The sequence below is a fragment of the Lissotriton helveticus genome, chromosome 11, assembly GCF_964261635.1.
Source record: "Lissotriton helveticus chromosome 11, aLisHel1.1, whole genome shotgun sequence".
Taxonomy (NCBI): Eukaryota; Metazoa; Chordata; class Amphibia; order Caudata; family Salamandridae; genus Lissotriton; species Lissotriton helveticus.
In genome coordinates, this window is record NC_136072.1 from 114,401,398 (window position 1) to 114,416,944 (window position 15,547).

A 15,547-nucleotide genomic window follows, 5' to 3' on the forward strand; every position below is an offset into this window, starting at 1 on the left:
TTTTTTACTACTTCGTTTAATTTATCTTTCATGTGCTTGTGTGAGTTTGTGTGTTTGTTTTAATGAGGATAGGTAAGGGTATGACAGCAAGAACGAATCAGAGAGCGGTCAGTCCTATCACACATTCAATAGAGTGGTAAACTCACAGCAGAGGCCTGCCTACAGGCTGGCACTACACTAAAATAGGTGACATGACTTGCAAGCTTCCATGCATTATGCCTAATCGGGATCTTCAGATTGGGAGATATTTGAAACCACAACCATATCGTGGCCTTCAAACACTTAGCTAAAGAATTTGACCTATGCAAATTGCAGTTATTCAAATACCTCTTGATCTGTCACACACTAGACACATACAGGATGGACCTAAAAGACGTGCCAGACTACAATCCTTTGAAACCAAATTGATCGTTGGCCCACTGGGTCGTAAGGGAATGTCAAGACTATAGAGCCCTCCTCCTCAACATCCCGGAACCTCTCCAGGGCATGCAGACTGCTTGGGAGAATGATGTGAATGGGATATTCGAGTGGCAGGATGCTAAGATGGCGACCTAGACACTAACTATCCCTTCTAACTTGCATATGATTCAATTCAGTTACTTTCATCAGGTATTCTACAGCCCTGATAGGCTCTGGAAAATGGGGAGTTCCCCAAATACTGAGTGTACATGCTGTGGCGATTCGGGTAGGACCTTCTTCCATCATATCAGGACATACCCTGTCCTTGCCAATTATTGCCAGAAAATACACAACACTCTAGCTGACATACTACAAATATCTAACTGGACTCCAGGGCGGCGGTACTTATGGGGGATTAAGAAGGGTGGGCTAACTCCTGAAGTCAAATGTTATTGGCTTCCTTGTGACCAAGCGAGACATTGCCAGATATTGGAGATCCACCAAGCCTCCACCCTTGCCTATTTGGTTCCGTGGCATAGACAGCAATGCAGAGAAGGAGATCTACAAATGGAGATGTGCAAGCACACATCAGATAATATGGGGCACCTGGGCTTCCAGAAATAAAGCCGTCTAAAAAGTTTGATCTACTTTGCTCGCCTGTGTGTCTGTATTTCTGGGAAGATACCTCTCTACTGTACTTGGTGCTGCTGTTTTATGTTACAAACTGTTTTGCAACAGTGGAAAAAATAAAAGGATTTGTAAAAATGACCTAAATAACAAGTGATTCAGTGTGGATTCATTGATATCCAAGTGTTCAGTACCTAGTGACCGAATATGTGCCTACACTAACCGTCTGTCAGTCATGGTTAGTTATAAGCGAGGCCTATTGGTGTTCCCATTGATTGTTTAAAAATGGACCCCAGCAAAGAATAAATCCAGAGACATGCAGCCTGAGCGAGTGTTTTTCTAGTTTGCGTTTTTGCATCTTGACTGTTCTTTGCCATGGCTTCAATGCACTTGTTGTTCACCTGCATTTTGTACTAGACCACTTTCCCAAAACAGTGTGTATATAGCCCAATGTCACATAATGAAGTGCTTTATTTTAAAATCTGTGTCACTGCAGCTCGCACTGAGTTTTCTGCTCCTGGACTTTTAAAATGTCATGTATGTGCTCAAACCTTTGTTCGGGGTCAGAGAAGAAGCACAAACGCTGATCTGAAAAGGTCACTAATTAGATTTACGTGCGCTCAACGCATCTTAGCAATAATGTAGTCAAAGGAGTATGTTATAAATCATTGTTCCTCAGACCCATTTCTTAAACTTATGATTATTTTGCAGGAAAAACTTCAGTGAGGAAGACTATGCAGCCACAATCAGGAAGAAACAATCTGCTTCTTGGGCTTTAAAATGGTATGTACTCTTTGAATTAATTTCTTCAGAAATCCTAGTATAGACTAATTTCTGCAAGATTACAATAGTTTCTGCCCAACAAGAACTAACTGATACGTCAAAGTAGAAGCCACAGATGATGAAAGCAATAGCCGTTCACTCTGTTCTCATTTAAAAACAAGTTATATGTAATAACAAATTGTTTATAAATGATAGCACATTTAATAACAGTTGCTTTATTCCGAATCTCAGTGCGCAGTACATGAGAAACATTTAGAATAGGCAGCCATCCTTCTGTGGGCATTTTTTTGGGGGGGGGGTACTACCATATTCTCATTTTGGTTCTTCATCTTCTGTCTTGGCTTGATTAATCAACGTGTTTCTGTGTTCTGTTGTGGGTTGGTAAACATGCAGAATCTTAAAAGTGGGTGAGTGGATAGACTGCCTCGGTAGCGTAGACATGAACTGCATCCGGCCATCCTTCAAGGCTCTTACTTTCGTTCCAAGATACATTGAAGGTGGACGTTTTCTATGTGCTAGAAATTATCCTTGCCTTTAACTCTATGGGATCTGTAGAAAAGGAATAAGCTATAATCAGAGTGCAGCCAGTGTCCGCGTAATAATTCTGAGCGGTTTGAATCAGTTAAAGGTGTCTGCAATGTTGGTTTCAAGGAGTGCAGATTGGACATGGATTCTTTTAAACTTGTATTGTGTTTATACCTTGTGGTTGTGCTCCTGTTTGTGGAAAGTAGAAGACTGTTCTGCTCCAGAACACACTTCATGTAGTGCATGTCTTTTAAAACCTAAAAAAAACACTCTGCCTTAAACAGGCCTGACCTTCTCTTTGGAGTTTAACCTGATAAATAGTGCAACAGTGGCCTAAAGAGGCCTTCCATCACCAACAGCTTTGTATGACTGAAAATTATTGAAGAATCAGTCCCTGTGGAGAGTTGCGACCGATTGGCGTTGACCCATTGTTTTGTCTAAAAATGTTAGATTGACTGACCACAGCATGATCATTACTGCAACAATAAGAAAGCCACGCTACAGTGGCCAACTGAAAACCTACGATAACTTTTGCATTATTGATTTGCTTTTCCTGCTTTCTCAGTGTAAAGGTCGGTGTGGATTATTTCAAGGTGGGCCGCCACGTTGATGCTATGAATGAATACAACAAAGCCCTGGAGATCGATGTCAAGAATGTTGAAGCGTTGGTGGCGCGTGGAGCACTGTAAGTACCTCCTTTAGATGCTGATTGGTAAAAACAGTCTGCTTTGCTCACTTTCTTGCCTCCTCTTGATACACAGAGCGTTAACGCTCTCTCGCTTTATCAACATTTTCTCATTGATATCTCTGTATCCACATTATGCCACTTTGAATCAACTTTTTGCATTTTATCCTGTTCACAGCCCTATGGTTTTGTGAGGAAGATTGATAAATGTTTCATTTTGAGGTACTTGATTCTGTTACCAAATGTGGTTCGCTCCTGTAGAGATGTTAGAGTATTGTGCTTCTAACAAAAGAGCATATATTTAGCCGAAATAATATGCCAGGTAAACGTCTCATGCCCCTTACCCTGCCAACATGTGCTTTCCAGAGCATGCAAAGGAAATTCCCCTTCTTTTCCACCTTTGCTATTCACAGTTTACAATCGTCCTTGCCTAATCCGTGCAGCTTTTGGACTGTGGTGGGGCATCCTAATAGCTGCTCCCACCCAGGAGTGCTTCCCGTTACTGCGACAGTTGAAAAATTACACTTTATACACCCTTCCTATATCACTATTCTACTGTCCCTTGGGCTCCGTTGAAAATAGGCCTGTTAACCGCCCCACGACCATTGCCCCACCTCCCGCCTGCAGTTCTGCCCCGACTGTACCCCTGCAATTTGGCAGCCATGGCAGACAGCAAGCACATTCACTAACTCTTGTTACTGTACTTTCCATGGTCTTCGCAGTCCTTTGATTCTCACACCCCTATCTGCACCCAATATTTGACCAGAATACTAGAAATCCGAAATGAGTTACACACACAGTGCTTTTTGTTAGCCCAACCACTTAATGGTAATGAATTTTGACTATCCTGAGGCTTCAAGCTTTTAATAAAAATTCATCAGCCGTTTCTTTGTATACAGTATTGGATACCTGCAAGTAGTATACCCCTGTTAACAAATAAGGACATTGCCTACATTGACGCCCAGGGCACTGAATTACATGTTTTTGGTTTGAACAAGTCATTTGCAATTTTGAAGGGGAAACATCTGACATGTTAGTGACTGGATAATCAATAAGTGATTGATGGCAGTTGGTTTAAGATGCTGGGTGGCTGTTAGCCATTTAGCTATAGGCTTAACGAGTGAAGCTGTTTGAGCTTCTTTCACAAGGGTTTGTGACCGAAGTTCAACTTGAGTGCACAAAAAACCGTTTGCTAGGATAAAATGTCAACCGTGAGTCCTAAAATCGCGTGGCAGATTTCTGTTGGGAAATGTTTCCACAATGCTAAATTTATTTGAACTGGTGCCCAGTGAAAAGAGTAGATGAAATGCATGTAGGCCATAAACCTACGACCAAAATTCATTTTTCCCGATAGCTGATGGAGGAATGACCATGAGATTGAGTCAAACACTTTTTCGAAATCCACAAACCAGTATGATAGGCTGTATTATTTTGTGAAAATTAGCCAAGGCCACCTGTGATTGCCTAAAAGAATGTCTGGTCTCTCAGTGATATAAAGCCATTTTTGTCCAGCCCTATTAAGGACTACGTTATTTTTGAGAATCTAGAGGCCTGGACCTTAGCCATAATAATTGCCTTTGTTTTGATAACCGGAATAGATCTGTAAGTGGCACAGCAATTAATGATTTACCTGGTTTGGGGAATCACCACGATAGTGCCTCACATAAATAATAGCAAACACAACAATGATGGACAGAATGGGTGGTGTGGAGTGGAAAAACGATGGATTTGGGCCCAGATCTTTGGACTGGGGTGAATGTGTGACATTGATCCACATTCTGTCCATCATTGTTGTGTTTGCAATTACTGCTCTAAGTGTACTGGGGATGCTCAGACGTGAGTCCCAGGCACTCCACACCACTGGAATCAAGCTAGCCGGGCTGATGAGAGGTGTTACCTCGAAACCGGGCCGGTCCTCGGATGCTTGTTTCCGTTCTGGGAAGGACATGGCTTTTGTAGTTCGGACTGGACTGTTCCCATGGGGCACAGGGTCAGCGCTGATTTGCATATCGCCATTGTCTAACCCAGGGTGCTGTGGAGTGGAAAAACGATGGATTTGGGCCCAGATCTTTGGACTGGGGTGAATGTGTGACATTGATCCACATTCTGTCCATCATTGTTGTGTTTGCAATTACCGCTCTAAGTGTACTGGGGATGCTCAGACGTGAGTCCCAGGCACTCCACACCACTGGAATCAAGCTAGCCGGGCTGATGAGAGGTGTTACCTCGAAACCGGGCCGGTCCTCGGATGCTTGTTTCCGTTCTGGGAAGGACATGGCTTTTGTAGTTCGGACTGGACTGTTCCCATGGGGCACAGGGTCAGCGCTGATTTGCATATCGCCATTGTCTAACCCAGGGTGGTGTGGAGTGGAAAAACGATGGATTTGGGCCCAGATCTTTGGACTGGGGTGAATGTGTGATATTGATCCACATTCTGTCCATCATTGTTGTGTTTGCAATTACCGCTCTAAGTGTACTGGGGATGCTCAGACGTGAGTCCCAGGCACTCCACACCACTGGAATCAAGCTAGCCGGGCTGATGAGAGGTGTTACCTCGAAACCGGGCCGGTCCTCGGATGCTTGTTTCCGTTCTGGGAAGGACTTGGCTTTTGTAGTTCGGACTGGACTGTTCCCATGGGGCACAGGGTCAGCGCTGATTTGCATATCGCCATTGTCTAACCCAGGGTGGTGTGGAGTGGAAAAACGATGGATTTGGGCCCAGATCTTTGGACTGGGGTGAATGTGTGACATTGATCCACATTCTGTCCATCATTGTTGTGTTTGCAATTACCGCTCTAAGTGTACTGGGGATGCTCAGACGTGAGTCCCAGGCACTCCACACCACTGGAATCAAGCTAGCCGGGCTGATGAGAGGTGTTACCTCGAAACCGGGCCGGTCCTCGGATGCTTGTTTCCGTTCTGGGAAGGACATGGCTTTTGTAGTTCGGACTGGACTGTTCCCATGGGGCACAGGGTCAGCGCTGATTTGCATATCGCCATTGTCTAACCCAGGGTGGTGTGGAGTGGAAAAACGATGGATTTGGGCCCAGATCTTTGGACTGGGGTGAATGTGTGACATTGATCCACATTCTGTCCATCATTGTTGTGTTTGCAATTACCGCTCTAAGTGTACTGGGGATGCTCAGACGTGAGTCCCAGGCACTCCACACCACTGGAATCAAGCTAGCCGGGCTGATGAGAGGTGTTACCTCGAAACCGGGCCGGTCCTCGGATGCTTGTTTCCGTTCTGGGAAGGACATGGCTTTTGTAGTTCGGACTGGACTGTTCCCATGGGGCACAGGGTCAGCGCTGATTTGCATATCGCCATTGTCTAACCCAGGGTGGTGTGGAGTGGAAAAACGATGGATTTGGGCCCAGATCTTTGGACTGGGGTGAATGTGTGACATTGATCCACATTCTGTCCATCATTGTTGTGTTTGCAATCACATAAATAATAGGGCCTTTCATGTTTGTGCAAGGCTTGCTGAAACATGCCCCCAGTGACTGTACGAGTTTGCTGATACCATTTATAGAATTATGAGTGAAAGCTTTTGGGCAAGTGGTTTTCCCAACTGGCGTAGATTTTATTGCTACCAATATTTCTTCTTCAGATAACTGAAGCTCCAAAGCTTCTCTGTCTATCCCCTGAAGTGTGGCTACAGGCATATCCTGTACTTTTGAATTCCCAGTTTTGACTTTGGGTGTTCTTTGATATAATGTTATATAACTAGTGAAGGTCTCTGGAATATCATCAGTGCTAGTAGCAAAGCCTGTTACTGGGTCATGTATTTTAGCAATTACCCTGAGCTCCTCTCGTGATTGGTCAGCCAATATATTAACGTACCCATTCTATCTCCCTTGCCCTAGACGCTACCCGTGACCTCTTGGCTATGTTGTAGCCTTTCTTCAAGGGACGGTCTCGCCCCCACCGATTATCTCTGGACCTCCCTATCTCTGCTCATACAGTATTGATTTTCTAGCTTAAGAATCAATGTCCCGCTGTAGGTGAAAGTATTTTGTCCTGGATCATTACTTTTAAGGCAACCAAAAATGTTACGGCAGAGTGGACAGAGGATTTATTTAAATGAGGATATTCCTTTCTTCTTTTTTGGATTTCGTCAGAAAGTGCCCGTCTAACAACCTCCCACAATTTAAGCGCTATTGGATGCTCTATAGGTGTGCTTCCTGTATGAGGTATAAGAAAATTGAGAGAGACCCCTTCACACACCAGGGGAATAGGGTATGTATGAGGGTCATATTTGGTGCTTTTTTTTCTGTTGCACTGTAATACAGCCCATCTTTTAATTTAATTATTCAGGCCATTAATGTCCCTAGAAATAGCTTTGAATTCCGAATGTAGTCTTGTAGTCCACTTTGTGTGCGTCCTCCTGCCATGTCCATCCAAGCTATACTGATTAAATTACTGATTTACCGTTGAATCATTAGTGTGGAAATCTTTGTACAAATAAATCTACATTTTCTGTTTAAAACTGCTCATTGTTGCTACAAAGATGTTGTAGGTAAAAAAAGAGCATTGTGGGTCAGATTCTTGACATATCTCTACCACGGTGCAGTACTAGATTTCCCCCAGCTAGATAGATGGGGCTCCTACGAGACTGCATCATTCTTTACAAGCCTTGAAAAATCTACTCGCCCACTCCCTATGGTGAGTTAGATTTTATCCGTGCGACTTAATTCAGGGCCTACTGGCCCGTTCTGGCACGTGAGATTGAGCGGACAAATAAGTGTTCTGTCGATACAAAAAAGTGAATGAGCAAGAAAAGTTGCCTATAAATCTTGTTTTTTACGTTGTCACATTTGCTTTGCGTTCAAAGACTGGGGCCAAATGTCAGCACTTGCATTTTTACAAGCTGCTGCTTATTTTATCCTGGAGATCGGTGCCTACTTTTCTTTCTCTGACTGCAAAGTTAGAACATTTTGTTGTGGTCAGTCTGACAATTGGTGTGACACAACATTTAAAATAGCTTATAAAATAAACAGTACAACTATTTCAAAATATATCCGCAATTGGTGAAGCACATTTTTTTGTAATTCAGAAGTGTGACGGAAACCAAGATTTTATTAGGATCAGACCAAATTCAGAAAACTTTACTTAGTGATGGTCAAATGCTAAATATTTGCAGAAACTTGATTCCCAAACATTATTGATAGTACGCCATATCGTTTTAGTAGTAAAACATGTCAGAGGGAAGTTTTGGGCCATTTTAATGGATGTGCTAACTTTAAATTACAGGACGCTTTCACATAATGCTTTAGTAATATATTTTATTAAAAGTGGTAGTTTTTAAACATGAACTGAGAAACATTCCCGCCTCCACCCTGATGACAATGCAGTTAGTTCATTAAGAGGCAGGTCGGCGATTATGTGTACCCTTCTTGATTTGTATTCTACATGGAGCAAAATGTTAGTCTTAAATCAAACAAAAGTTTTTTTTTTTTTGTATAGCAGCATTCTGAACTCGCATTTTTGAAGGTGTTCTCAGATGTGATGATGAAGTAAAAGGCAGCTCAGTGAAATGCAGTATTTGCCCAAGATCACATCATTTGAAACCAGTTTATGGGTCAAGAGTATTAAAGTTAGGTCGAGCGGATTCTTAAAGTCACTAGACCTGCAGTTACATTTTATGATTTTTCTATGCTTGCTCAAATATAATTCTGTGTGGACTTTCAAGAAGACAAACAGACATTTTTAATCTCCTAGTTTACTTTACAAATGGAGACCTTCAAATCTACTCTTTTGTATATGTTGTGTGTTTTTTGCATGCGATAATTGTTACACTGCACCTTGCTCAACCTTCCGAACACCACTGAGCTAATCCCGGACTTATTGACCATGATACCCAGTAGAGTTATGGGGTTTTGGATGCTCTTTGTTCTGTTTTGAACCAAGTACCCATCATCCTGTTTTGAGTACAAGCAGTGTCACTTTTGAGTGTGCTAGGTGCTCCCTGAACGTTTTTAGAGCCTGGTGAAAAGACCCCAAAACGCTTGATTGGGTACCAAAGGTCTCCACATAAAATAAGGTTGCTCTGAAAAGAAATTGAAGAATGTTTTAGTTCTGAATGAATTATCTGTCACCTGTAACAGAGTTTAAAGTTAATGTTAAATATACTTCAACTCATTTTTTTTATGGCAAACGTACAATTGTTTTAATGCACATCTTTTCACTGTTCTAGATATGCAACCAAGGGAAGCTTAAACAAAGCAATAGATGATTTTGAATCTGCTTTAGAGACCTGCCCAACCCATAGGAATGCAAGAAAATACCTCTGCCAAACTCTTGTGGAAAGAGGAGGACAGTAAGTAGTTTTGTTTTCTTCAATGCTGATATATTACAGGTCAACACAAAGTCATAACTTTGCTGTCCCCCATACCACAGAATCCTCTAAAACATTGCTGATATTTTTCTAATGGTACCTACAAAGAACATTAAGCAGGGAAACTGGTAAATGCAGATTTACAACATGCTCATAAGGGAAAGAACGCACTCAGTAGGTGAAGCCAGCATGGAAATCTGGAGGGTGGGGAGTGAGATACTAAAAGTCACAAGTAAATATGCTGGGTGACGTTAGACAACATTACTTGGGTAGCATTCTTTGGGGAAGTGATAGCAGCAGGGAAGTTGGGTAGCAGGATTGTTTTAGAGAGTATTGGGTTGGATGAGGGACTCCTCGGGACACTAGTTCCCAGAAGAACGAAAAGGCTGATCGCAAATTGCACACCGACATTTTGGCTCAAGTATTTAATTGTACAATTTGACCTATGTAGTAATGAATTGTATCGCAAAATCTCCAGCTAAAGAATGACCTGCCTCATGAATGTTACTGAGGCAGGTTGTTATTGGAAACCCTTTGTAATTGGCTAAGATAATTGATATGGTGGCGTGCTGGAACAGTAGACTGCCATGCCTGTAATAGTATTACACAAAAGCAAACTTTTTTTAAGGCAACCAATGTTCCTTAAAGGAGCCAGTGCTGCTATTTAAAAATAATAAACAAATTGGGAAAATATCGGGGGGAGCAGCAAAAGACACACTTTCATGCCCTGTCCTAATTGCGATTTGAGTATGGGTTTATTAATACTAAAAATCAATTTTGGCTGTCATTTTGGAAATTGCAGGGGTTGCAGTTGCAAAATGGCTTTGTACATCCGACCATACGTCTGATATGTCGCTGATTCTGGGCCCCACATCGAGCCATATAGAGACCAAGAGAAAGGAGTAGGAGAAAGTTAAAAGAGCTAGAACTCCATGGAAATGTCTTCGCTAAGCACACAACCTTCGGCTGAGAAGTGGCCCTACATAAGATAGGATTGTAGGTGCTAGTGGCTCAAACTTGATATTTCAAGACATCTCAACAGACTTTTTAGATCTCACCTAGGCAGGACTTGCGCTGTCTCTTCGAGACATGCTGCATTCAGCATATTCAAAAACAACAGTTGATGGACAGAATGCAAAACAATGTCATACATTCACCCCAGTACAGAGATCTGGCCCTAAATCCATCGTTTTTTTGCTCACCATGCCATTCCAGTTTGAACCCAGCCATATGCAAATGAGCCTTGACCCTGTGCCCCATGGGAACAGTCCAGCCCAAACTGCCAAGCCAGGTCCTCCCTGGACTGGAAACAAGCATCCTAGGACCGATTTCGGGCTTTCAGCCCTCATCAGCCAGGATAGCTTGATTCCAGTGGCATGGAGAGCACGGGACTCGCGTCTGAGCATGCCCGTCCCACGCGGGATGACAAATGCAAAAACAACAGTTGATGGACAGAATGAAGAACAATGTCATACATTCATCCCAATACAGAGATCTGGGCCTAAATCCATCGTTTTTTTGCTCACCATGCCATTCCAGTTTGAACCCAGCCATATGCAAATCAGTCTTGACCCTGTGCCCCATGGGAACAGTCCAGCCCGAACTCCCAAGCCAGGTCCTGCATGGACTGGAAACAAGCATCCTAGGACCGGTTTTGGACTTTCAGCCCTCATCAGCCAGGATAGCTTGATTCCAGTGGCATGGAGAGCACGGGACTCACGTTTGAGCATACCCGTCCCACTCGGGGTGACAAATGCAAAAACAGTTGATGAACAGAATGCAGAACAATGTCATACATTAACCCCAGTACAGAGATCTGTATTGCTTTGTTCGCCCTAAGTTGGCAGGGTATGCCCACACGTGGGCCCCTTGTTCACTTTGCCACTGGATTGAAGATAGCCTGGCTGATGAGTGTTATGAACCCGAAACCGGTCCCAGGATGCTTGTTTCCGGTCCAGGGAAGACATGGCTTGGCAGTTCGTGCTGTACTGTTCCCCTGAGGCACAGGGTCAGACTGATTTGCATATGGCCATGTCTGAACTGGGGTGGTGGAATGAGCTAAAGAATAATGATGGATTAAATATAGGTCAGTTGACTGGGGGTGAGTGTTTGATTTGCTCAAGCGCTACGTCCATCATCCCCTTTGGTATCGCTTTGTTCGCCCTAAGTTTGCAGGGTATGCCCAGACGTGGGTCCCTTGCTCACTTTGCCACTGGATTCAAGATAGCCTGGCTGATGAGGGTTATGAGCCCAAAACCTGCCCCAGGATGCTTGTTTCCAGTCCATGGAAGACATGGCTTGACAGTTCGGGCTAGACTTGTCTCCATGAGGCACAGGGTCACACTGATTTGCATATGGCCATGTCTGAACTGGGGTGGTGGAGTGAGCTAAAGAATGATGATGGATTAAACCCAGATCAGTTGACTGGGGGTGAGCGTTTGTTTTGCTCAAGCGCGCCGTCCATCATTCCCTTTGGTATCGCTGTATTCAGCATATGGGCACTAAACTCCACCTATGTTCCGCCCATACATTTTATTTGCTCCTGGCAGTGTCTTTTAGAATTGTTTGTATTTTATTGGTCTATTTCTTTAATAGTCCCACCTTCTCCCTCTTTAGTACCGCCTTCTCTTCAGTAGTATCCTCCCATAAGGACAGGTCCTCTTACATGTGACTTTACTCAGTACGTTTTATTTTTACCTGCTCAGCACTCTGAACGACTTTTTCAACTTAGCTGAATTTGTAGGCACAGTAGCCCCTTCCCCCACTGCATCTCCTCAACACAATCTTATTTACTTTATTAGCATTCGGGGCACGCCAAGACCCATTTCCTTGACACGACCTTATTTACTTCATTACCATTTTGCATTTCACCAACACAACATTATTTACATAATTAGCCAAGCCGGGGGCTGCCGCTTTAGCTTCACAGCATTTGTTGTTATCCTAAAAACAAAAAATGCTCGCAAAATGCTTCTGCTCCTTTCTTAAGACACTGAGTAATGGAATGTAAACATTAGGTCATAGGAAAGGGTGCAGTACCACAGGCTGTTACTATGCCATCCTTTCTTCCGCCTGTTGATACATTCTCTTTAAGCAGCCACTCCCTAACCCACACAGTGCCCACAATCTTTGAAGAATCACTAAGCCGCATGGTTCACCAAACAGCTTTGCCAATGCTTCTTACCAAGTGTGACCCCCCCACCCCCACCCTCCCCACCCCCCAGTCCTTTAAATGGACTGGAGGCACAGACCAGCACATTACACAAGAGAATGCGGAGATTTATGCTTGCTGCATGGTATGTGAGAACACTGAAGACCGAAATATTGTGATAAAAAATATTCTGGTCAGTATATAAAAATCTAAAGTATTCTGGAGGTAATTATATATAGTTAAGTATAGATTTACTGTATTTAACTTCTCATCCACATACCGTGTAGGTATACATTGTCAATGCACTTGTACTTGGAGTTCATTTATTAAACCTATACTTAACTGTTTGCATACCCCACTCACTTTTTAGGTCTTGTCAGGAGTTAGCAGAGCAGCGACTCCATGACGAGGGCCTTTTGGAATCAATACGGATTCCAAAATGTGCACGCGGAGAGACAGAAGAGACAGTTAAAGTGCACGCCGGAATTGGATTCTTTAATGGCGGCGTGACACTCTGGGGACTTTTTTTTGCCGCCAGTAAAGCATCCAGTCCCCGCTGTTATAAACATTGCGCATTGTGAGCAAGGGTCACCTGGGTCTCACTTGTTTCTTATGTTGCATTCGCTGTCCCAGACTCCCCGCCATCCTAGCTTTTCTCCAACTCAGTTTTTGTTGTTGTTTTTTTTCCTTCATTTGTGCTGCCAGTCTCAGGGTAAAGTAAAGTAGTCCTTTTTCCGACGTAGAACAACATAGCTGGATAACGTGTGTGTGGGGGAGGGGGTTTCTTTAGTCACCCAAGCTCCTTTCCGTGAGCCTTATTGACCGCCGAGCAGAGCTGATCGACCCACTAACAAAGATTTGCCTGAAGACAAACGCCTCGTGTCACTAAGGGATCAGAGGGGAGGCTGGATTCAGGGTGCACGTTGCCCACACGCTGGGGGGTGTGGAGGCGCTGGCCCGCTGTCGGCCTGGATAACCCTCCGAACTTCACTTCACCTGATCGCCGACGCTTCTAATAGACTTGAGCGGGTGGCTGGCCAAGAGGTGGAAGCGTTTTGTTTCTGTTACGTAACTGACCTTCCATTTTCTCCGTCCGCTGCTGCTCTGTCATTCCTGCTATAGTCTCTTCATCCCTCTCGCACCTTCCCGCCATTTTAGCTTGAGGTGAGTGCGTCAGCAATTTAAAAGGAAGGGCCGAGCCACGGGTCGGCTTTGGCTCTCTGAGCACGCTCCTGAGCGGGGCAATAAAATGATTTGGCATCAGAATCATGCAACAAAGTTCATGTTAGAATATGAAATGTCTTCAAACATGAAGTGAAAAATATTCTTACCCTAACACCAGTGCAGTAAGAGGCAAGTCACTTGTCATATGTACCCTGTATGTCACCCAGATTCGTAAAATAGATGGCACAACTTTATACGCTATTCAATCAAACACAAGAGGTTGTGCCACAGTGCACATTCTGAACTCCCAATTTTGAAAGCGCTCTAATGATAATGAACAACAAGCATTGAAAATGCAATAGGTCTTGCCTTTGATTAAGTTAAAGCCATTTGCTTTGCTAATGGTATTGTATAGCAAAGCAAATGGCTTCAACTTAATGAAAGGCAAGACCTATTCCATTTTTAATGCTTGTTTTTCTTCCAAACTTACTTGAGACAAAAAAAACAATGTCTTGTTGTTCTAAGTGTGAAGTAAAATGTTTGCTGGCTACCAGACTCCTGGTTTCTAGTCCATATTGCTGTATTATTTAATGAGCCCCAATCCTCTGGTATAGATGTTCTTTTGTTGACTACTGTCACCCCTCTTTGCTATGTCAAGTCAGTCAAGTCAAGTCAGAGAATTTGTATAGCGCACTACATACCCAGAGGGTCTCAAGGCGCTTGAGGGGGGGTGGGGAATTACTTGTCGAATATCCACGTTTTAAGTTGCTTTCTGAATGCTAGGTGGTTCTGGGTAAGGCGAAGGTAAGTGGGAAGTGAGTTCCAGGTTTTAGCTGCCAGGTAGGAGAAGGATCTACCTCCCATGGTGGTTTTGTTGATGCGAGGTACAGTGGCAAGGGCTTGGTTGGAGGATCGTAGCTGGCGGGAGGGGGTGTAGAAGGACAGTCGTGTGTTGAGGCATTCTGGTCCGATTTCGTAGAGTGCTTTGTGTGCGTGGGTTAGGAGCCGGAAAGTGATCCTCTTATTGACGGGAAGCCAGTGGAGGTTTTTCAGGTGACCAGAGATATGTTCTTTACGCGGGATGTCTAATATGAGCCTGGCTGAGGCGTTTTGGATTCGTTGGAGTTTTTTCTGGAGTTTAGCGGTAGTCCCGGCGTAGAGGGTGTTTCCATAGTCCAGTCGGCTCGTGACCAGAGCGTGGGTGACCGTTTTCCTAGTTTCGGTGGGGATCCAACGAAATGTTTTTTTGAGCATGCGAAGAATGTTGAAGCAGGATGAGGAGACGTCGTTGACTTGTCTGTTCATTGAAAGTGAGGAATCCAGGATGACGCCCAGGTTCTGTGCGTGGTCTGTCGGGATGGGTGCTTTTCCAAGGGCTTCTGGTCACCAAGAGTCGTCCCATGCGGAGGGGGAGGTACCTAAGATGAGGACTTCTGTTTTATCTGAGTTCAGTTTCAGACGGCTGTGTTTCATCCATTCGGCTACTTCTTTCATTCCTTCGTGTAGGTTAGTTTTGGCGGTGCTAGGGTCATTGGTGAGTGATAGGATCAGTTGAGTGTCATCCGCGTAGGAGATGATGTTGAGGTTGTGTTGGCGTGCGATGACCGCGAGGGGGCTCATGTACACGTTGAAGAGGGTGGGGCTGAGTGAAGATCCTTGTGGTACGCCGCAGATGACTTCAGTGGCCTCTGACTTGAATGGTGGAAGGCGGACTCTCTGGGTTCTTCCGGTGAGGAACGAGGTGATCCATTCTAGTGCTTTTCCTTGGATTCCGATGTTTCTGAGGCGCTGTAGAAGGGTGCTATGGCAGACTGTGTCGAAGGCTGCGGAGAGGTCGAGGAGGATGAGGGCGACTGTGTCTCCATTGTCCAGTAG

General features: G+C 44.1%; 1 protein-coding gene across 1 annotated transcript in view; it reads left to right on the top strand.

The window, feature by feature from the left end:
* Window positions 1-15,547, top strand: part of TTC14 (tetratricopeptide repeat domain 14) — a 71,361-nt gene that overhangs the window by 31,910 nt on the left and 23,904 nt on the right. Inside the window, exons 7-9 of the mRNA XM_078666499.1 lie at window positions 1,738-1,809; window positions 2,900-3,019; window positions 9,217-9,339. Coding sequence (XP_078522625.1) covers window positions 1,738-1,809; window positions 2,900-3,019; window positions 9,217-9,339 — 315 coding nt within the window. The remainder of the gene's footprint in view (window positions 1-1,737; window positions 1,810-2,899; window positions 3,020-9,216; window positions 9,340-15,547) is intronic.